General features: G+C 31.5%; 1 protein-coding gene across 1 annotated transcript in view; it reads left to right on the forward strand.

Annotated features, from left to right (window-relative positions):
- LOC135130190 (retinaldehyde-binding protein 1-like) overlaps positions 1-20,842 on the forward strand; it is a 50,907-nt gene extending 30,065 nt beyond the window's left edge. Inside the window, exons 2-5 of the mRNA XM_064057546.1 lie at positions 8,550-8,694; positions 13,846-13,940; positions 18,412-18,756; positions 18,810-20,842. Coding sequence (XP_063913616.1) covers positions 8,553-8,694; positions 13,846-13,940; positions 18,412-18,756; positions 18,810-19,130 — 903 coding nt within the window. The 5' untranslated portion in view covers positions 8,550-8,552 and the 3' untranslated portion in view covers positions 19,131-20,842. The remainder of the gene's footprint in view (positions 1-8,549; positions 8,695-13,845; positions 13,941-18,411; positions 18,757-18,809) is intronic.
- Positions 20,843-22,516: the final 1,674 nt, after the last annotated feature.

A 22,516-nucleotide genomic window follows, 5' to 3' on the forward strand; every position in this document is an offset into this window, starting at 1 on the left:
ATAAGTTGTCTCTTGATTTTAATACGCGATTTAGGTGACGCACAGTGAACTTATCGACGAACTATTTATACTTCTCCTTTGAAAGGATTACTTAGCACATTGTTGGAAATGAAGTGTTATCGTTAATAAATAATAAACACTGTACCATTGTTATCAACGTTAGACCTTGAAAAGCACAATGCAACAATATCGTAAAATTATGAATCACGAGTCATTTGACCAGTGTGACTAGACACCAGTAGTATTAATTACTGCAGCGCAGAAGCAGGGAAATTTTGTTTGAACTTGACATGTTGAAAAAACTCGTTAACTCCAAAGTAGTTCTAGTTCAACCAAATTTAGATTCTTGCATTTATTGCTTCATTGACGCAATCTTTAACCTTGTCTTTGTTCTTAGGAGACTTCAAAAGTTTCCTCAGAACGTATTAATAAGTTCAGAGTTGAAAATAAAAAGAATAAAGAAATGGCTCAACTAAAAATGATTCTTGACGCCTTAGCTAACAGTAAACATTACAACAATAAATTGTAGCTAGTTACTGCTACGTAGCCAAAATTTAGTTTTATTTAAGTCATTGAGTTACTCTCTAATTTTGGAAGATCTTATAAACTTTTGACAAATTATAACATGCATTATGTTTGAAAAAATATTTTAAAAATCTTTCACAGTGGTGAATTTTTACAAATCAGAGCGTGTCGATATGATAATGCTTTATGGTGTGGCTGATGGAAACGTCAGGTGGTACAGTATCTCCGAGACCATGGTACCTTTAAGCCTCAAACTCACGGTCGTAGCCATGATAGGACCGAAAGAATACTGCAAGCTAAAGAACAAATTTTGGAAGACGTCAAAGAAGAGCCCGACATCAGCACTCGCCTACAAGTCGGCTGAAGTTGGAGTTTCACAGTTTGTAGTGAAGAAACTGTGAATATAGTGTTGCAAAAATTGTTTCAGTACAGGATTCTGCATATACTTTATTTAAAAGAATATTGGTGAACAACATGTATTTATAAAAACAGTAAATAATTTTATGAGGCGCTGGGTTTTAAATGTCTTATGATTCCCTAAGCGGTCAAGATAGTAGAAAACGCCAAATGACAAAAACTAACACAAAGATTAAACAAAGAAATGATTAATAAAATGAGGATACAGCAGTTTAAAAGCGATAGTGGCGAAGAACGACCTCAACTAAATAATTTGTGTGCTCACATACACTGATATTTTTAGCCATGGTCGTCCATGGTTTGCATATAGTCGGTTAATGTGCACAAAAAGTGGGCCCCAAGCCACAAGTTTAATGATAATAATGTTAATAAAAGCATTAATAACGGGAATCAGATCAATACGTGTTAACTGTCATGATGCAAATGTCGTCATTATCATAATTGCTATCATTAGACACTTGCTGTGCATATTAAGCCACTATTAACCGGAAATTCGTCCACTGTTTATAAAATGCTGCACCTCCATCTGCAACGTTTCTTTACTCTTCTATTTTTGTTTATTTTGTTCTTATAGTTGTGTTAAAAATGTATTAGGTTTAGTAACTATCAAAGATTTTCTACTCATTCCTATTGTACTCGACAATTTGTGTTTCAAAGCACCCGAAAGGCGGTGTCCTCTAACCATTAAACATGGCAAACATTGATCGATTGTCGAAAGTTTTGCAGAATTCTATTCCGTACTGTACAGGCTGGTCCTCTTTATCTAAAAAAACCAGATGTAATGAGAAAATTAAGATTTTTTCACCTTCACTAAATTTGTAAAATCACGTAATTCACTTATAGTATTTGTAGAAGTTCACTACCTTGGTACTTCAAGTTGAGGGTGGTGTAGTTTTTTTAAAAATGTAATCGAAAATCAATTCAAAGTTTGTCGTTTATCAGCTGGAAATTTTAAAAACACAGTTGCAAATCAATGTACCACCAAGTTGATTACCTACGTATTTAAAGGACAAATTATAAAAATTTGGTTTGTTAATTTTAAACAAAAATTTTCAGAAAATAATAAATTTTAATATAAAAAAAATATGTATAGAACATTTAACCAAATATTACCTAAATAGTCTAGTTAAAAAAACACTAGTGATCTTGTTTCCCTGAAAAAATACTATAAGCAAATAAAATAATGTGGCCGAGCTAGTTTTTTCAAGACAGACTTATTTTTTTTTAAATTGATGTGTAAATTATAGACATACTAGAATCACCATGAATAAGTAACAAAATTAAAAACTGGGAATAGAAGTTGTTTCATATAAAACAATATTATATCTAAGAGCTAGTTTCAGTTGCGCATCGGTTGCTTATAACTAAAAGTGATTACACATTTTGTAAAGTTCACGAACACCAAAACGTACTTAAACAATTTTAAATACATTTTACGCGAAAAATAATAATTCCCAACATATTATCTGTCAGTGCAATTTTGTGTATCACTAAACTTGACAGCATAATTACTTATTATTGGTATGTATCTAATAAGTAACTAATAAAAAACATAAACATGTCATTATCATATCACGGTACTCACTTTATTGTTCATTTAATTACCCACCTTCTGTCACAGTATTAAAAACAACATATAAATTGGTAATTAAAAATAAATTATTCACATGTGGAAAATTACTGATCGACGAAAACTGAAAGTACCTACGCGTCGAAGAATGAATATTGTTATGCAACTGTGTTCTCACTCTATTAGGAATATGTGAACTGTGTAGGTGATTTGTTTTGCAATGAATGGTACTTTCTGGGTCAATGTCCCTTTTGTTCCGTGCAGTTCATAGTTTTCAAGCTAAGTCATTGGTTTGAGTGTAGATTACTACTTGGTTGATAGTCGATTAACACATAAATAACTGGATCTTAGTTCTGAATACAAATTTAACACAGGTAATAAACTAACATAACATATTTGTTATTCGTATTAGTATCAGAAGTTCAAGAACTGCCACTTACTTTTGAGTAATAAAAAAGTTATAAACAACAAACAACAGGAACTAGACGGATCAAATCCTACGAAACAAAAAGTTGTTTATTTGAAGAAATACATATACTTTTTATATTTATAGGTATTTTTTTAAGTTAACTCTCCCGCTTTACTTAAAATCTTGTTATAAATAGTCCACTTCTCAAAAAAAAAACTTTTAATATTATACTTATCTAAAATTAACTTTGAGAGTTCTTTGCAAAAAATACAGTACTTTTTTTTATTTTTGTATTATTAATATCGATTCTATGACGATAAAAATTAATTTAATGCAGTCGTGGCAGCATGTAAAAAGAGACAGAAGGCACCATTAAAATTTTAATAATCCCACCAGGTTCGCCACACTCGTAGATCACTGCACACCAAGGTGATTTGGAAAGTTACCGTTTCTTATGTTGCTGGTACATTCCCAGAACGTGTTTTTGTGGATTAAACACTTTAAAAGTTAGTTAATGCAAATATTTACCGAAGTGAAGCTAGCAGAGTTCACTGTTTTCAAATCTATCTGAAAATAATAAACACTTTAAGGTCAGCCACATTCCCAATAATTATGAAAATTCAGTTATATTTTTATGTTTAAATTGAACTTCCTGTTTTAATAAAATTTGTTTTCTGTGTGTCAATCAAATAGTGCTGTTTTTCAGAATAGCTGATCATTTAAAGTCTTGTGACATCATTGTATGTTGACTAAAATTACATAATAATGTTACATTATGAGAAAAGTTTAATAATACAAAACAAATAGCAGCAAAGTTAATAAATTTGGAGTACAATTTTGATTTTTTTTCCAAAATTCTGTACATTGGTGGTAAATTTAGACTAGCTTTTAACCGTCTATACGACAGTCTGGTAGTACACAAACAAAATCCACAGTAATGGACCAGTAGTTTAGGAGAAAACAGGAAACATAAAACTGACATTTGTTAAAATGGCCCTATTACAATACTTCCTTAACTGATGGTCAGAAATTAAAAATTACACTGTAGCTGTAATTATTCCAACTCAGTTCAAACAATTATAATTATCATGATAATATATATTTGTTTTCAATTTTTACTAGGAATGCAACTGCCGTAACAATCAATACGCTCTACAAATTCATTAAGCATTAGTCTGAAGTAGAGTAAAATTAGCATATTTATGAATAAGTTCATGGAACTAGCAATGAAAATATCATAAGGTAACATTTTTAAATGTATACATTTTTTAGCTTAACACAAAAATTGCGGGCATAATGTATAAGGATTACAGATCAGTATTTGAGTCTACTCTCGTTACTACACCTTAAAGTAATACTAAAATAGTAATATTTTCCTTATCATATATATTGTAGTGTTTTTAGTGATAGCTTGAAATTATTTAACAAATAGTTGTGTGTAGCTACCTATAATTTAGTGCGTTAACATTTTTGGATGACAAGGTAATGGCATTAACTGAAGCGTGAATAATTATATAGCAAAAGGCCATTCCTGTCAAAGACCTGTGTTATCGTTAATTCTAGTCTGCAAGTACTTTCTTGTTTTTTTCCGTGGAAAAAAACGAATTGCATGCACAAAGAAAAGCGTGAAATAAAAACACAATGTTAAAATGCAAGTTTCTTTTCTTAGTTGAGAAAACTTGAGAAAACTAATGTGAAGGTTTTAACGAAAATGTTCTGAGTTATACAACTATATTTATGGCACGAAATATTAAAACCGGCTTCGTTTTTGTTGTGTCCAGTTTTATGTTTCAAAAAAGTTGTCGTTAAAATTCTTTATTTCAAACTAATATTTTAATTTTTATGTTTATTTTATATTTATTTTACTAGCTCCTAGAATCTGAAAACACTAGGTCTGCCTCTTATTTGTTGTATGTTGGCGGATTTAATAATAGAAGATTTAAGAACGTCCTGTAGATTGTGAAGCTTTAACCAAAATTTCTCTAATCATCCACATCAAAAATTTGATGAAGTTATCTAAAATTTTTGTCAATGTGTATTAAACTGTAATCTATTAATTGTCTCCTGCTGACCTAATACATGCAGGTTTCTGGAAACAATTCAAGACTTTAAAGCCAAATTTTGGAATTTTAAGCAAGTACTCAGAAACTACACAACCGATTGTCTGATATTTTGTATGTATACGCTTTAAGGTTGTCATGAACTTGATGAAATTCATCTCTTCATCCCTTTGAAAAATTTGATGACGTCATCTCAATATTTTTTTCGTATTTTTAACGATACGTATACAGATTATCATACAATCGTCCTAGAATCCATGGAATGAACTGAAATATTGCCAAAAAATACAAATACTGATTTAATGCTTACAGAACAACGGTTAAAATTTATTTATTGGTTGCGCTTCAGTAACATAGTTTTATTTGTTTTTAATTTTTAAACAGGATGTTTAAAAATCAAAACTGCTTCATCCAGTTTTGCTATTAGCATTAATCAAGTCTATCGGCAGAGGGGTTACTTTCATGTTTTTCGACGCCTCAAGATCTATAGAGTACGAAAAAAGTGGTCTCCCGTTTCCGTCTGTCTGTCTGTCTGTCGTCTGTCGTCTGTCGTCTGTGTAGACATATCTACCAAACTACTGGACCGATTGTTGTCAAATATTATACCTATATTAAGAATATCATCTAGATGGTAAATCGCTAACTAAAATTCGGTCAATCATCCCCAGTAACACGTCATCTCAAAAAATGCTATTATATTAAAATAATTTAACTGTCATACAGTAATATACTCCTACACAGGTGGTGTACGAATCCGCTTTGAGTTTTTCTCCTACATATCCAAATTTTCTAGTTTAGAATTATACAGGGTTACTCAAAAAAATTAACGGCTCACTCTCCATTTTCACGAAAATTTGGGAATACGATACATTACTGTTAGTATTACATTGCACCTATCCAAATTAATATACGTATCCTTGATGACGTCGTTACAAAATTTTGTAAAGGAAAAACTCATTTGAAACAACTTTAACATTCCAGGCATATTTTTGTTTTAATTTATGGGGGTTGTCATAAAAAATCAAATTCGGGGAATCAATAATGTTTTATTGTACTTAGGTGCAAAGAAAGTTGTGTCTAATTAATTTAAGTAAATAGTTCTAAAAAATAACAATACATTATTGAAGAATAAGTAACAATTTGTTTAATTGTTTTTAAAAGACTTCTCTAGCTAGCAACAATCGATAGAATCGCATTAAGGACAAGCAGTAAATATAATAAATTGTACCTAAGTTCACAATTTTAAAAAAGCGATGTCAGGGTACACACGATCGATGAAACAACTTCGATGGAAGAACAGCTAAAGAAAGTAAAGAAGAAATTAGATAATATGGATGAGAGATCCAAAAGAAAAGAACTCTTGAAGTAAAAGAGTCGAAAATAAAATAGATAGAGAAACTTGAAACTAAGATTCTTTTAGAAGAGGACATCATTGAAATAAGAAGAATCGGAAGAGATAGACCCAATGAAACGAATACGTCAAGACCACAGACAGTGGAATTAAGATTAGGAAACTTGTGAAGAGAAATGCCAAGAGCATCCAAGAACCTGAAAAGAACAACAATCTTCATTAACGAAGAGTACTCAAAGTGAATTCTTGAAGAAAGAAAAACTTTAGGAGACTACATGAAAGACGCAAGAGGGTACGCATCATCATTGAAGTAACACTTGCAAAGAGAAAAAAGGAAGGTATTGGCAGAATTATTACCACAGAAAGATGCACCGGTTGAAGCCATGCAAAAAGAAAAGTCGTCGAATTTTTATGAACAACTGTAAACAACAATCGATAAAATCAGAGAAGACAATGATAAAATAGTTATAATTGACTGGAATGTAAGGATTGGGAAAGATAGAGGCAAAGGATTAGGTAATATGGGGCCATTCGGAAAATAAACTATGAATCGAAATAAAAAGAAGATGATAGAATGTCGTATAGCAAAAACCTTATACTCGGTAACTCTTAATGATACCAACAACTGGACGAGAAATACACTTCTATAGAAGAAAAACGAGGTACCAAAAGTATAATAGACTATATTACGGAAATAACAGCACAACACCAGTTAGTAAAAGCATTAATGGACAACGTGTAAATATACCTATCACAGAAGCGGACAAATAACTAGAAGAACAAGAAAAGAGAAAAACAGAATGGACTTTAGAAGAGAAATGAAGAACCTTCAATGAGACAATCAGAAATATGCTAAATCAAAAAAGACAGAAAATATACTAATGATAAAGTGAAACAAGAAAATAAGTAAAAGAAGCTTCGAACAAAATCCAGCAAAACCAAACAAAAAATAAAATACGCGAAAAAGAAGTCCAAATAGCAAGCAGTTCCGGAGATTAATGCAAAACTCAGAGGAAATAAGCGAAAAGGGTCAAGAAAAAAAAAGAAAGAGAGAGCAGAGGAATCGAAATGCCCCGAAGAGAGTTACAACACAGAACAAACAGAAGAATTTGCAACAGCGGAACTAGAAATTGGTATTGCCGAAATCAAAACAGGAAAAGCATGCGGAGTGACCAGATTGAACCAATAATGATGGAAGAATTAGAAATAAAAGGAAAACTATGGCTAATGGAAATTTTAAATTCAGGGTGTAAGGATAAAAGAAAAAAAGAATTTTTAAAACGTATGAATAAATAACCTAAATAATTTAAATGAATTACTATGTTTATTGCATTCGTCTAATAATAATTAAGGAAAGCACCTGTACCCACACTCGGCCATGAACGCAGTCATCACAAAGTTTGTTAAGGTCGTACACCAAATCATTTAAGATTATCTTGTTCGACAGGTTTTGCTTTAATATTTTTATATAAATTGTCAGACAAGCTGTACATCTTTAATTTTGATGTTATTTACAGTAACTATATGTATTTGATGTAGAAATCAATTAGGTGATAACAGTGAAAAAAATTGAAACCTGTCGACAGTGTGTCGATATTTTTCGGTATTACACAGACACTAATGTGCTATGAATTATATTTGATAAATTTGTAATGATAATGAGCAATAAAATGTCAACATAACTTTCCACTAGTTAAAAAAACGTCGTCGCTGCGTTTATAAACAGTTACTTATTACCTCTTATTTACTTAATTTTATTTCACTCTACAAACTGAAGCTCATTTCAGATATTTTTGTTGTAAACATAGTCAAGGAAACAAAATTGAATTAATTAATTAGCTCTAGTGGAAATTTATTAATAGACTTCATAGCAGAAAAATACAATTACCATAATTGTGGAAGAAATGAAAAATCAAACAATTACAGAGAAAGCTAAAGGTATTTATTACAGTCGGAAAAAGGGACGTATTGGTGGGCGATTTTATCGCTGTTGTTTTCAGTAATTTAATTCTTAAATTAATTACATGGCTACAAGAAATTGGTTACTTTTGTTATTCAACTCATGAATATAAAGAGTTTTGTTATGACTTATCTGAGTGGACAGATTAGATTTCCTGAATCAATCGTTGATAAAAATTATTTACACAAACGAGGAAACAGCGCAGTTACTGTGTTTAAAAATAAAACAACTCGCAGTTAAACTAGTTTGTTTTGCAGGAAATGTCGACCAACAACGAAGTAGACCCCCATTTAGATTTAGGAGAACCACCAGAAGAAGTAATACAATGGGCGAAGGAAAACATCCATGAAAATCCAGATACCAGGTGTCAAATGATATCTGACCTTAGGGATATGATATATGGTGAGTTTCTTTTTTCGTAGTTTACACTAAGGAACGAGCTTTAGGCTGTTTTGTTTTTTGTAAAAATACGAATAATTTTAAATTGCGTAAATTTGTTCTGTCGCACGTACATTCTGACATTTTGAAAATACTCCTTCCTTATTGGCTGTTAGTTGATTTCATTTTATAAGATACTCTTATCGGAATTTGAAATAAATAGTAGGCGGAAATTAGGTTTAAACCGAAGAAATATCGAAGAGTTAGATAACACAATACTTAGAAAACGACAGAACTATGGTGTAAAAACCTACTAATAAATTGTATGATGTAAAACACCTGACTGCAAGTTCTCGTGCAACCTGTAATAAACACCGTTTAAAAAAATTGCGTGCGACGCATATTTTTTTCCTTCTTCAACAAGAAAATAATCGCTTATGCAGTAGATGAGTGCTAAATTTTTAAAACGATTAACAGAAACACAATTCTAAACTCAAAGAATACTGTTTTATACAGGAGATATAACTTTTAAATCTGCATTACAATAGGAAGTTCTACAAATTCAGATTCGCAGGTTATGCGAACTTTTAGAATGAAGCAAAACATATTTAGACTAAATTGAAGATATGTGATTATTTCAACATAGAAAAGGTAGAAAATTAAAGTTTTGAAATCGAGAACGTTCAAATAATGCCAAGTTTTTCACTCTCAAAGGATTTCACAATAACGTTTAGTTTAAAAACTAATGGGAATATAAGTCATTTTTTTTACACTTCACTTTCTTCGTGAGCTATACAGAGTTGTCCAAAGAGTGGACTAAAATGATTAGGTTAGAAATAAGCGATTTTTTAAGATCAACTGAAATCACATTGTTGGAAACAACCTTAAAGTTTCAAATTAGTGCAGTTTTTGCATGTTTTAAAGTTGCGTGTCTGTCAATACAATATGGCTCAGGGGTTGACATTGACCCGAACTATTTACAAACGTTGCCACTAGGATTGCGTAACGCAAATTATAAATTTTCTATTATTATTTATATAATAGGGAAATGACATTCGCTGTGAAAAAAAGAAGCACGTGTATGCTAAAATCACCTTATATTCTGTCATTAATCGAATTCATGAAAAAACGTGTCCCCATTTTTTGTTTTTGGTGTGTTTATTTTGAATTGATGACGATTTAATTAAATTTAGCGACAGTGCTACTACTATTACTAGAAATCATATACCTACTAGCCATATGACTCACTCGTTTGGCCAAAGATTCAGCGAATGCATTACTTATTCAAGGAAAAGTGAATCGCATAAATCAAATGAAAATTAACATAAAACTAGACTCTGAAACAGTTGCGTATAGACACACACTAGACTTCTTCACGCTTCAAGGATTATGAATTATGACTGTATCATTTTATGTTTGAATTTTCCATAAGAAGTTACAGTTCAATCACATCTACCTACATCAATTAAAGTCCATTATGTCTCAGTGACCCCCTTTTTAAATCATTTGTCTTAACGGAATGCCTTTTATATACTTCAGTCACGATAATAGTGTCCATCTCTGGAAAAATACGTTTATCATTTTTGAAATCTTCAGAACGAAACATGGATCAATTTTAACCTTGGTTATTTTCATGGTAAAGTAATACGTGTATGTTAAAATCACATTATATTATGCCATTAGCTGAACTGATGAAAAAACTTGTCCTGATTAAAATACCACGTTTGTTTATTAAATATCTGATAGTCGGTGGTTGTCAATTCGCGTATTCGATCCAAATGGTGAACCGCCGTATTAGCTGGAGGGACGAGGTCACAATGGATGACCAAAGTATATATTCAGAACAATAGAGCATTGGCATTTGTTCACCTTGACAACTTTTAGTCTCCGCCTCTGTCTGCCGAATATTATGTTTCATACCCAGTTGGCGCTAAACGCGTTACTTCGGATCGTAGATCAGAGTCAATTATTGCTCTCAACAGGCGAGATGCTATTAACGCTTTCAACACCTTTTGGGACCCATAGATTATTAGATTACATTGCATTTATCGAAATTAATTTCAAATCGTATAGAAAGAGCTGATCACCACTACTTAAGTCAAATAAGTATGTATAATGCTACACAACAAAAAGTGGAAAAAAAGCATTAAAATCTACTAATAGTTTTATTCTCGTCCATTATTCATTATATTATTTTTTGTATTTCGGGACACGTGGACGTAAAAAGAACAACGTCAACAGTTTCGCAGTTAATTTACCGCTTTTTCAAAACGTTCAAATATACGAAATATTCTTGAGGCGAACCATTTGCGTCTTAACTTAAAAATTGGTATCATTTCTCACATGTCATCATTTTTAAGTTAAGACGCAAATGGTTCGCCTCAAGAATATTTCGTATATTTGAACGTCTTGAAAAAGAGGTAAATAAACTGCGAAACTGTTGACGTAGATGACATCTCTTCTTCTTCTTTTTATGTCCACGTGTCCCGAAATACAAAAAACAATATTAAAATCTACCTTTTTCAGAATTTAACCTTGTCCAAATATTTGACACTTAATTAAAGTAGAAAAATTACTGTCATGTACTAATAAAATAATTTGGGTACATCTGTTTTAACCCTCACCTTCAAGTTCAAATTAAGTCGAACTCACTTACTACCCCCACTGATCTTGTATGTACAGTCGCATATAAAACTAGGAAATTAATTGTTTGATTCACTTAATGGATAAAGTTACACAATCATATAATAACAATAAAATAAACTTTTTAAATCCATATTCCGGTCCGATCCGAATCGATATGCATGTGGATCCCATCCTGTTTTAAATCACCGGATATGGTGCCGAGTGTGGAAAAATCTTGGTTACAGAGTTTTTTTAGATACAGATTTTTAGATACGGACCCAACAATTTCGAATTTTTTGTTATCTATAGATCTATAAATTTTTGTATATTTCAAAGCAGATGAAATATAACTTAAAAAAGAAACGGGTTGGAACCGTGTAAATTGAGTTTTTGGGCTCAACGTTTCGCACACTTTCGTAAGTGGCATCTCTCTCAAAACGATCATGTATTGATGGCGACCGTGAAGCCTCCAAAACTGTTTAAAAAAGAAAATTATTTTGAAGTAAGTTTTTCTCATTTGTACAATTAAGTACAATTGAAACAAATGTTTAACACGTTTTGGATATTAAAACATTTTTTCTGTGAAATATATTTGCAAAAGTATCATCTTCCTTGTTTCCCAATATTCTTTTATTGTTTCTTAAAATAAAGTTATGTCAGCAACAGAGTTTTTGTATTTTTGTAATCTAAGTTTTGCGCTTTTTTTAAAAATACATAATAAAAAATTAGGGTCAAGGATACAATTTTACTTCGTGTTCCGTGTTCTCCGATTTGTACTTACAACCAAATACAAGTTACGCCTCGCTTCAAAACGCAACCAACAATACAGGTTTATAACAAACTTCGATACGAGAAGTTAATAGTTCTTTCTAAATAGCGGCTTGTCGATCTAATAGTAGTTTTTAACGGAAAGTACACCATACTATCCTCTCAAAAACAAAAAAAAAAAAAACTTGGTGGGATTATATTCCCATAAATTTATACCGGAATAATAAATCAATTTTATTATCTATAGAATACAAATTTTTGTTCATTTGAAAACAGATAAGGTGTAACTTAAAAAAGAAAATTAGTATTTTCAAGTCAATTTGTACAATTTGCTGTTGAAAAAATGACTACCAGATTTTAAATATTAAAAATATGATGGAGTATTTTTGCAAAAGTATCATCGATCTAGTTTCGCAATATTCTTTTAATGTTGCTCGAATTAAAATTATGTCAGGAACAGAATTTTTATATTTTTATAATTTAAGGGGTACTCAATAAAAAAACTAACTTAATAACATAATTTTTATTTTACATTGTGTTTCACACGAGAAAGTCCACGCTTCAAAACGCAACCAACAATACAAGTACATGATTCTAATATTTAATACATATTTATATTTACCATTTTTTTTTTAATGAAATATAAACAACTGTTTGATTTTGATAATTTGAAAATAGACGTCAATTTTTAGCTTAGACGCAAAAACAAACAAAATCAAAACAAGAGCTCTCGCCATATATCAAAATCAGGTCACTGCCGGAATTTTTAACATGTTAATATCTGCCATTACGGTAATATTGTTACAACACAGGTAACTGTCTTTTATTACTATTATTTTTTTAAATGATATTATGAAAATAATATCAAACACGGTTTTGAAAATGTATTTCTGGTTGTATCTTAAGTTTTTTAGCGCGGAGGTTCTCGTGAATAATCCTGTACAGGTATACCAGGTGCACTACAAACTACAATGAACTAGCACAATGTTTTCAGGAGTTCTTGATTTTTTATAAATACGAGCTTAGCAGTTATTAAAAGTTTATGTGAAAATACAACATTGGAAAGAAAAAAATTCAGAAAATATTTACAAAAAGTTTGTAACCTTGATTACATTGTATTTCCACCAATTTATGCAGGGTTGAATTTCAATCATAAATTATCAGAGATCTTACATTTTTTTAATCGATGCTTCATTCCTTTTTCAATAACAATATTTTGGTGTGTTACAGCATTTATGTTATTTGTTCTTGCAACCTACGAATTAATGTCAAAATTAAGCTATAACACTATTGGACTAATTTCTTTATGTGTAGTGATACTCGTAGATATCATATATGTATTAATGTTAGTTCACTTTATTTAGGTTCATTATACATATATACACTGTTGATACAAAAGTTAACATGAGTAGCTTAGCCTAGACTTCGTCTCGTAATAAATAACGTTCTTTATTATTATTAACATACGAGTATAGGATATTAAAGTAACCTCATTTGACATACACCTGTTAAAACTTTTATGACTTAAGCGGCTTAAGTCAAACCACCCTTGTAAGTCAAACTGGCTATTGTATTACTTAACTCAGTTCACAGCTACATTATGCCAGTAATAACCTTGCGGTTCGGGTCCACAAAACTTACAATAGCCAGTTTGACTTACAAAGGTGCTTTGGCTTAAGCCGCTTAAGTAAGTTTTAACAGGTGTATGTCAAATGAGGTTTGTGTATATATGTTATATTTGGTTTTCAACTTTGGCTACACTCATACAATCTATCCTTGCAGCACGTGGAGAATGTACTCCCCACCGGTCAGATGACGCCTTCCTACTACGATTTCTTCGAGCCAGGTTTTTTACGATAGAAAGGGCCCACAGACTTGTAAGTACATTTTTTTTACAATGCTTAGTAAAATTATAAAAAGTACTTATATATCGGAAATTATTATTCGTACATTTTAATTAAAGTAGGTACTTTTATGTTTTCTTAATGTTTCATGACTCCTAGAAAATGAAAATATAGGTCTTTTTTCCCTCGGTCTGTCATCTGCCGTCTGTTCGCGTCTGTGTCGATTTTTATTAGATAGGATCGATTTTTACCAAATGTATGTATATTAGGAATATTGTGTAGGTGATAAAATGCTTACCAAAATTTGTCTGCTCATCATTTGTCCCAATATGAATGAAATGGATGACCAGATACAATCAAAAAGATTTACAATTGTGGTTTCGGTTTGCCTTATTAACTGCTTCATTGTCGACTTCACAATACTCTAATTTTACAACAGCCATATAACCTTAGAGGATCTGGAACACTATACATTCAGACGTATTTAATTTTTCACAGTTACTTACTTCTGATCTCCAGTTACTATTTGTAAATCAGTTTGTGCATTTCTTATTAGAACCATAAAGGTCTGTTATAAAGGGTTTCTATAAATGATTGCAGTAAGTCATGTAAACGTGCCGCCTCTCAGATTTAACTGTACGGAGATCAAGGACGCATGACAAAGATCACACATGGACCACACACATGTGTATAACTGGTTGCCTAAACGCTTCATATGTTTTTAAAAAATAAAATTAATTCATTAGGTACGATAAAAAGAAACAAATTTATTGCTGTTAAACATCACAGTAAATGTTGAAAATGTTCATCATTCTGTTCAAGACACATGTTCAATTTCTTTTTAATTTCAAAAATGTTCTGTAACATCCTTTCATCAATACTTTGGACCCGTTGTTCAATTGTTCAATTCTGCTCAAGTCGTCTTAAATCATCAACAATTTCCTCAGATGAAGGCTTCCACGAGATTTCTCTTTGTCGAACAAATCTGTTGATTAAATCTCTAATGTGGGCTTTTAACGATTAAGTTTGAATTAAGTGTTAAATCACGGTATTTGGCCCGATATACTTGCTTACAAGCGGTTACAGAATACACGCACTCTTCGTTTACGAAGTCTCATTGCGATAACAAGCCATAACGATGAAAGTGTCTTGTTCAACAGAATAAACCATTTTCACAGTCTTCGCTACCTAGCACAAAAACAAAATTTTCGTACACAACCACCAAGAGTTCTGAAAATGACTGTTTTGTTGTTTTGAGCTTGGATCAACGAGAATTACTGTAATTCGCACTTGAAAAACACTGAAACAATAAAAACGACGACTTTAAATGACAGATTACAAATGCCATTAGACATTAATGTGACAAGTGAGAGAGAGTAGAATCATTTATAAAAGCCCTATATTATTAGTATTATCTTTGATCAGTAAATTCGTTGGTAGCTGGATTACGCGGTTTCCTCTTGTGTGAACCTGAATCGCATCTTCTAAATATCTTCAAAATCTTCCAAGTCCCTTCAACTTTAAAATAAGTGCACTGGAACACAGTGACGGCTCGTCAGGGACGGCAGGGTCGGCCAGGCCGTACCAAATAATTTGAGAAATAAGAAAAGAATTTTTTTTTCAAAATCCAAATTTTTTATTAGCATTTTTGAAAAACTGATATGGTAAAATGTACTATAATTTATAAAAATTAAAAAAATAATAAACATAAATAAATAAAAATAATTACTATTAATTTCTAATAATGAAGACACAGTTTAATGTTTTAAATTCATCCCGGAGAGAAATTATTTTATTATGTCAAATGCCTATATAGACACGGGCCCGGCCGGCCGATGCGTTGAAAAATTACCAACAGTAATCTACGAGCTACGGCTTTTGCTTTCCGATCGGTATATGGCTGCGTTAAGTTACAATTCTTGCGTAGATTGAAACACACAACATCGGCCCATGGCGCTCTGGCCGATTTTGCCGCAGACGCAGACGACACTTTGGATGCGGCGCGCTCGTTTCTACTTATCGCTCTTTTATTTTATTCATTTCCATATTTACAGTTTTTCATTATCCTTAATTAATACCTTAATGTAAATACAGGATTGTGAATTATAAATTATTAAGAACTGATTAAAGAATTATGCATGTCAAGCATATAGTTTCAAAATTTAAGAAAGTCGTTAATAATGTAATTTAGTTGGGTAAAATTGGATGATTCAAACAATAAGTACTGCAATCTTTTTATCAATCAGTTGGTCACATATATCTTAATACGGTATATTCCTAACTGTAGAGTGTTGAAATTGTATTCATCTCCTGTAATAAAAAATATTTTACATAAAATAGCCCGTGAATTCCCGTATAGTTTCCACCCGCGGTCGGCCGGCCGGCTCGGTTGTAGCAATCCAACGTACTTGGACGATTAGTAAACCGAAGATGAACGAACGATGAATATTTTTGACCAGTGTTGGTTGCACGTTGCACGAAGCGCTTTGTTGAATTAGTAAATAATTAAATATACTTATATTAATTCGTATAAAAACTCACGATGGACACTTTTCGCAATATAGTTGACACGAATGGCGACTTGGTTAATTATTTATTAATACATAAATTTAAAGAATTAACTTATGGCCATAAAGTTTTTGTGAAGCAACGTTAATGATCAATTTCATTCAAACGAAGCCTGGTCATAATCGTGCATTTTCTAAAACACTCTACTGTAAATATCCTTAGTTAGCTGGCAGCGAAACACGTAACAAATTATTTTGCTGGTATTGTCTATTATTTTCGGAATCCAAGAACCCTTATAATTCTAGTAGTTATGATAATTTAAAAGAAGTTCATCGTGCACTGACCAAACGCAAAATTTCAAAGGAGCATATTCATTTGACTCTAAAATTTAAATTGTTCGGAAAACACAATATCGCAAATTCGTTGGATAGTGCCAGACACGAATACATATATAAATAAATACAGTGAAACTGTTCGAGAAAACAGAATTATGGTAAAGCATTTAATAAATATGATTATTTTTCTGTCAACACAAGAAATGGCATTTCGAGGTAACGATGGAACAAGTGGTTCCGATAGTCAAGGCAACTTTAAGGAGTTAGCAAAATTTGCTGCGACAATCTAATGTCAAATTTCAACAAATTCATTGATTCTTCTTCTGTTTTCACCGGGTTATCGAAAACAATTCAAAGTGATCTAATTGATTCAATTTCCAAAATTGTAAGTCAAGTAATTCATAAAGAAATTAATGTTGCTACGTGTTTTTCGTGGTAAATAGGTGAGACTCCAGATATCAGTTGTGTTTTACAAATGTGTCATTTTTCGATTTGTTCCCAATGGTAAATTATTAGAACGATTTCTCTGTTTCTTGAATGTTAGTGAAGGATGAACTGCACACGATATTTTCAGTGTGTTAATGAATAGTTTTTCCCATTTTAACATTGAAAAAAAAATTAATTTGTCAAACATATTACGGGGCTGGGGCGATGGCGAGAGAATTGAATGGATTACAAAGAAAAGTGAAATCAATTGCAGCGCAAGCACTTTTTAGCACTGCTATGGACACAAAATTAATATAGTGCTGCAAAACTCTTGTAAAAATATTAAAGAATGTAGATTTTTTTTCTCAAACGTATCAGGATTTAGAGCTGTTTTTACAAAGTCAACCAAACGTACTAATCTCCTAGATAAAATTTGCACAAAGAGATTACCTGGTAACTCAGAAATTCGCTGGAACTTTAAATCTCGCGCTGTAAAAACTTTATTTGATAACAGAACCACTTTGATTAAAATGTTTTTGATTTTATAATTGAGAATGTAGACGACTGGGATGATATTTCGATCAGGCAGTTTTTTCTATAGTTCAAAATAAATTGTCCGACATAACTTACTGTAACGACAGAATTCTTTCACTTCTATCCACTTTAAAAAGAATTCGAAATTAAGATCATTATTTTTCAAAGATATATTCTGATGTTCAAGAGATTGCTACTTTAAGATTGGTGATATAGCTCCTCCATCTGCGAAACGGCGTAAAACTGATTTAACAAATGACAATGACATTTCATTAACCAAAAAACGTTTACTAATTAAAGTTATCCTCATGTTTGGCCGACCCACGTTTTTTTGGCACGAGCCGTCACTGCTGGAACATGAATTTTATTTGCTGCAAAATTTCCAACTTTGAGGTCCAGTGGTTTGTTTAGAAAAATTCATAAATTTGACAAAAGCATCATACCTACTATGAGTTTCTTAAATACTTAGTAATCACTAGGTTTGTTGATTTTCTCATGTTCATTCCATGCTAATAATTCTCTTGAACCTTGTTAAAGTCGGCTTCTTTACCAATTCTGCAGCTTCAATGGAAGCTCCTTATGTTGTTTTGAATTTCTGCTTTCAACCAACTTCTAAAAAATTTGCAATAAGTTGGGAAAAAATGGCACTTTAAGATCAAACCCCAATCTACAAACAAATTCTAACATGTTCTAATTTTCAGGTTGTAAACTATTACGATTTTAAAGAAAACAATCCACAATTCTGCGAAAACATAGATCTAGACAAACTATCATGCACAGGTGCCGAGAAAGTGATTACCGTGCCACCCTATCGAGAAGGCAGTGGCAGAAGAATAATGCTCTACACGGTGCGCGGTTGGAATCCAGAGGCCATTATGCTTGAAGAGGTATTTCAAGCGACGATAGCGATTTTGGAAATGGCATTGATGGAAGAACGGGCACAAATTTTGGGTGGAATTTGCATTTTTGATTTTGGAGGACTTACCATGCAGCAAGTTTGGCATTTGACGCCGAGTTTCGCTCACAAAATAGTACAAATTATGGTGGTGAGTATTTAAGTAAGATAAAGTTGGAGAATTTTGTTACCTGTTTTTTTTAGACATCCTTTCCTTTGAGAATTCATGCTTTACATATTGTGAATCAATCATATATATTTGATGTTGTTTACAACATTTTTAAACCTTTCTTGAACGACGCGATGAAGGAAAGGATCTTCTTCCATGGAGAGGACATGGAGAGTCTTCATAAACACATCGATCCAAAATATTTGCCGGAAAAATATGGAGGGATACATCCTGAATATAATTATAGAGATTGGATAGAGAGTTGTAAGGAAAATAAGAAGATTATTGAGGAAATGAGAGGCCTGGGTTACGTGGTTTCTGAAGATGAAGTAAAAGATAAAGCCCAAATAAAATGATATTAATAAATGTGATGTGATGATAGTTTTTTTAAATTAATGAACCGTATCATACGATATAACGTTAGATACAATTAAATTTCCGGTATTATACTTATTTAAGTTAAGTAAGTTAGTATTTTGACATGATACTTTTGACATTCACATGAGAATAATCGGAAAAATATGTAACTACTTAACATTTGTTTCCACAATTTTGTATGACGTTTGAAAAGATAATTGGTGGTTTGTTAAACCTCTGTACCAATTGTGACGTTGTACCTATTTGTAATTTAGAAATCCAGTGGTTTATTTAGAAAACAATAAGAAAAGCTTTATGTTTTTAAGAACTCTTAGTTGTTGTAGAAAACGATTGAATCAATACTTTATAATAGGCTTATATTTTAAAGAAATAAATATGTAGATCAATACTACTATGAACTGATATTAAATATTTAAACAGTGTAATACCACTGCTGTAGTCTTTAACGTATAGTTAGTTCATAAGATTGCTTTTATGTGTTGCCAATTATGGCTAATTCAGTGAAAACTTGTCAAAACAAATTTGTCGCATATTTCCAGATTTATAGCTTTTTTTTTGTGGTATAACCAAAATTTAATCAATAGGCTAACTTTCTTCAGTCATACTTATTTGTAAGTTTGAATATAAAAATTGAAATTTTGTATGTAGTTCCTAGAACGCTCTCCAAAATTTGGCTGAGCGTCCCCATCTACAATTTGATGATATCACTACAAAATTTTGCATGGTAATTGCTACTTAAATTTTATAACATTATCCTTCTTGTACTTGTGGTTTATGAATCCGTCTTAATTTACTCTAGGCATCCAGAGTTTCGCAAAAAAATCAACATTTTAGTTAGAGCCTTGTCCTAATAACGTAAAGGTTACTGGTTTGATCCCTTCTTGGGCCACTTTTATTTTCTTGCACGGTGACTGGTATCCACTTTTCTTTCTAAAAAACTGAATTTGTTTGATTATATTTCAGGGTGGAGAAAATTTCTAACATAAGACCGGTTTTTTAATATCTCTCACCGTAAATAAATTTTACTAGGATGAACATAATTTGTGACTGATAGGAATCTTTTGTAGGCTTTGAACTTTTCAACTAACGTTTGTCCAAGTCTTTGCTAAAATATTAGAGAATAACGAGAAAATATAGACCCAATACGTGGTATCTTACTTGAAACAGATATACTTATATTAAAAATTTAAACTTGTAGGTTTTTGTTAATTAAAAACAAATGAGAAAAGAAATACAGGAAGAAAACAAACTTATAACAATATATGTACGTAATACAAATATTTTGAAAAAATCTGTGATGCCGTGAAATGTAATACTCCTATTTAATTGAACTGGAGTGTATTCCACCTATTTTTTTATATAGTTGCTCGCTGTGTTACTTAAAGTTTAAAAATTAATGTATGAAAATTCTATAATTAAAACTTGTAAGGTATGTAAGTAAATATATTAAATATTTATTCTTCATTTAAAATGTATGTTGTTTTATTAAAAAAAAACATTAAATAAAACAGATTCGTTTATTTAATGAATATTGTTTACTTACTGTCTCTGTGTACATGTTCGCCTTGAAATATTTTGATCCGCAGACTACTGATTTTGGAGTAATTATATTATTTTCTATTCAGTTAGAAATAGCTTTAATTTTAGTGTTGTATTTTCGACCAGATTTAATAAAGTGAATATTTACATTTCTGGATTTTGTTTATTTTGTTTATATAATATGTAAATTAGTAGATTTTTCACATTTTATACAACAAAAGCTCGCTGTCATTATTCCTAGATTAGTAAGTGTTGTGAACAAATTTGAAAATAAAAAAAGAAACAAAAGTTTAAAAGAGTAATATAAATAGTTATACTTGGATAATAAATAATATCAGTCAGAAATTGCTATTTTTATTGTAACCAGTTTTTGGTGTACCGAATAACAAAATAAAAGCGCCAAATCACGAAGACTTCTGGTAGTAGGAATTATGTGTCTAACATAATTGTAAATGCTACACAGTTTAAGTAATTGTAGTTTGGCTTAATGACAGAAATGAAGGTCAGTTTAATGCACATTAGTCAAATTGTAAGACTATTCGACCGAGAATGACCTCTACGTCCCCGTTTTTAATGGTTAGAAGTTAAAATTTAAACAAATGCCTTTTTTGCTTTCTAAATAAGGATGACCTCCTGTTCGCTAATTATTATCTGTAAGTTTCCAGAAATCCATTTCAAAAATAGTGAGTGGGAGAAGCAGGTTTGTCAAATTACTGCAGGTCCAGTTGAACCAACATTGCATAACTTGTCTAGAAGTTATAGACAGGTAGGTGGATGCGACCAAATATTGCTCCTCTGTGTTTGAGGAGACAAAATCAGTCCAATTTCATTTTTTTAAATACAAATGCCGCCGCTGGTGCGTGTTATCTGAACGTGCTAATAGTCGAATTCTTTCGAAGTATAAACATAAACCGTCGAAGTTAAGCATGTACTTATTGAGAATACATTTTTCTCGTTGGTTATCTGCTTTAAATATACAGGGTCTTTTTTATTTGATACAACTCCTGTAACTTTTTTATTATTAAAGATAAACCTATAATTCATGGAGCAGATTTGTATCATTTTAAAATATCTTTCTGATGCACACCCTCGTATTATCACTTCCGCTAGGGCAGAAAATCGCACCAATTTCTTTTTTTTTATTGAATACTCGGTATATTTGCTCGCCACAAACGCATACACAGCTGAATTGCCTTGAAAATGCAATTATTACATACTTTTTTGGTAATACCTGAAAATTAAACGAACTGTTGCCAAGTTGTCATAGTTAGAATTGTCTTTTAATACTTAACCAAAGTTGAAAAGCAATTTTGATTATTCACGAAATTTTAAAATTCTATGATGAACCATATTTTAAAGAATAGACCATGGCGTAGAAGGCTATGTTAGTAACTGTAATCGATTTGGACATACAAAATTTTATCAAGCTGAACTAATTAATTTCGTAAATAAATTTAATAAAAAATAATGTCATTACCGGAAACTGCGTTTTCATGGTACCGACCCGTGAAAGAGAAACTGTTCCTTAATTTAAGCAGATTTGCAGCGCATGGACAAGAAACTTGCGCAGTTAAGTAGAAAATATATATAATATAAAATATTATACTGGGTGTTTTTTTAAACTGATTCAGTTTTAAAACGACGCCGTCAACGCCTGGAGTTGTTGTAATGTTGGTTGCATTACCGTTGCAATTGACTGCGTATACCCGGTATACTTTTAATACATATCTTACGTTTCAGAAGACGACTGTGTGTTAATTATTAAGAATTTCGAGACAGTATTGCTTGATTTTAGGAAGAAGGATTTTAGGTTGTTCTATTCAAT

The sequence above is a fragment of the Zophobas morio genome, unplaced genomic scaffold (genome assembly GCF_036711695.1).
Source record: "Zophobas morio isolate AGI-343-1 ecotype UQ-CSIRO unplaced genomic scaffold, CSIRO_AGI_Zmor_V1 ptg000017l, whole genome shotgun sequence".
Lineage (NCBI taxonomy): Eukaryota > Metazoa > Arthropoda > Insecta > Coleoptera > Tenebrionidae > Zophobas > Zophobas morio.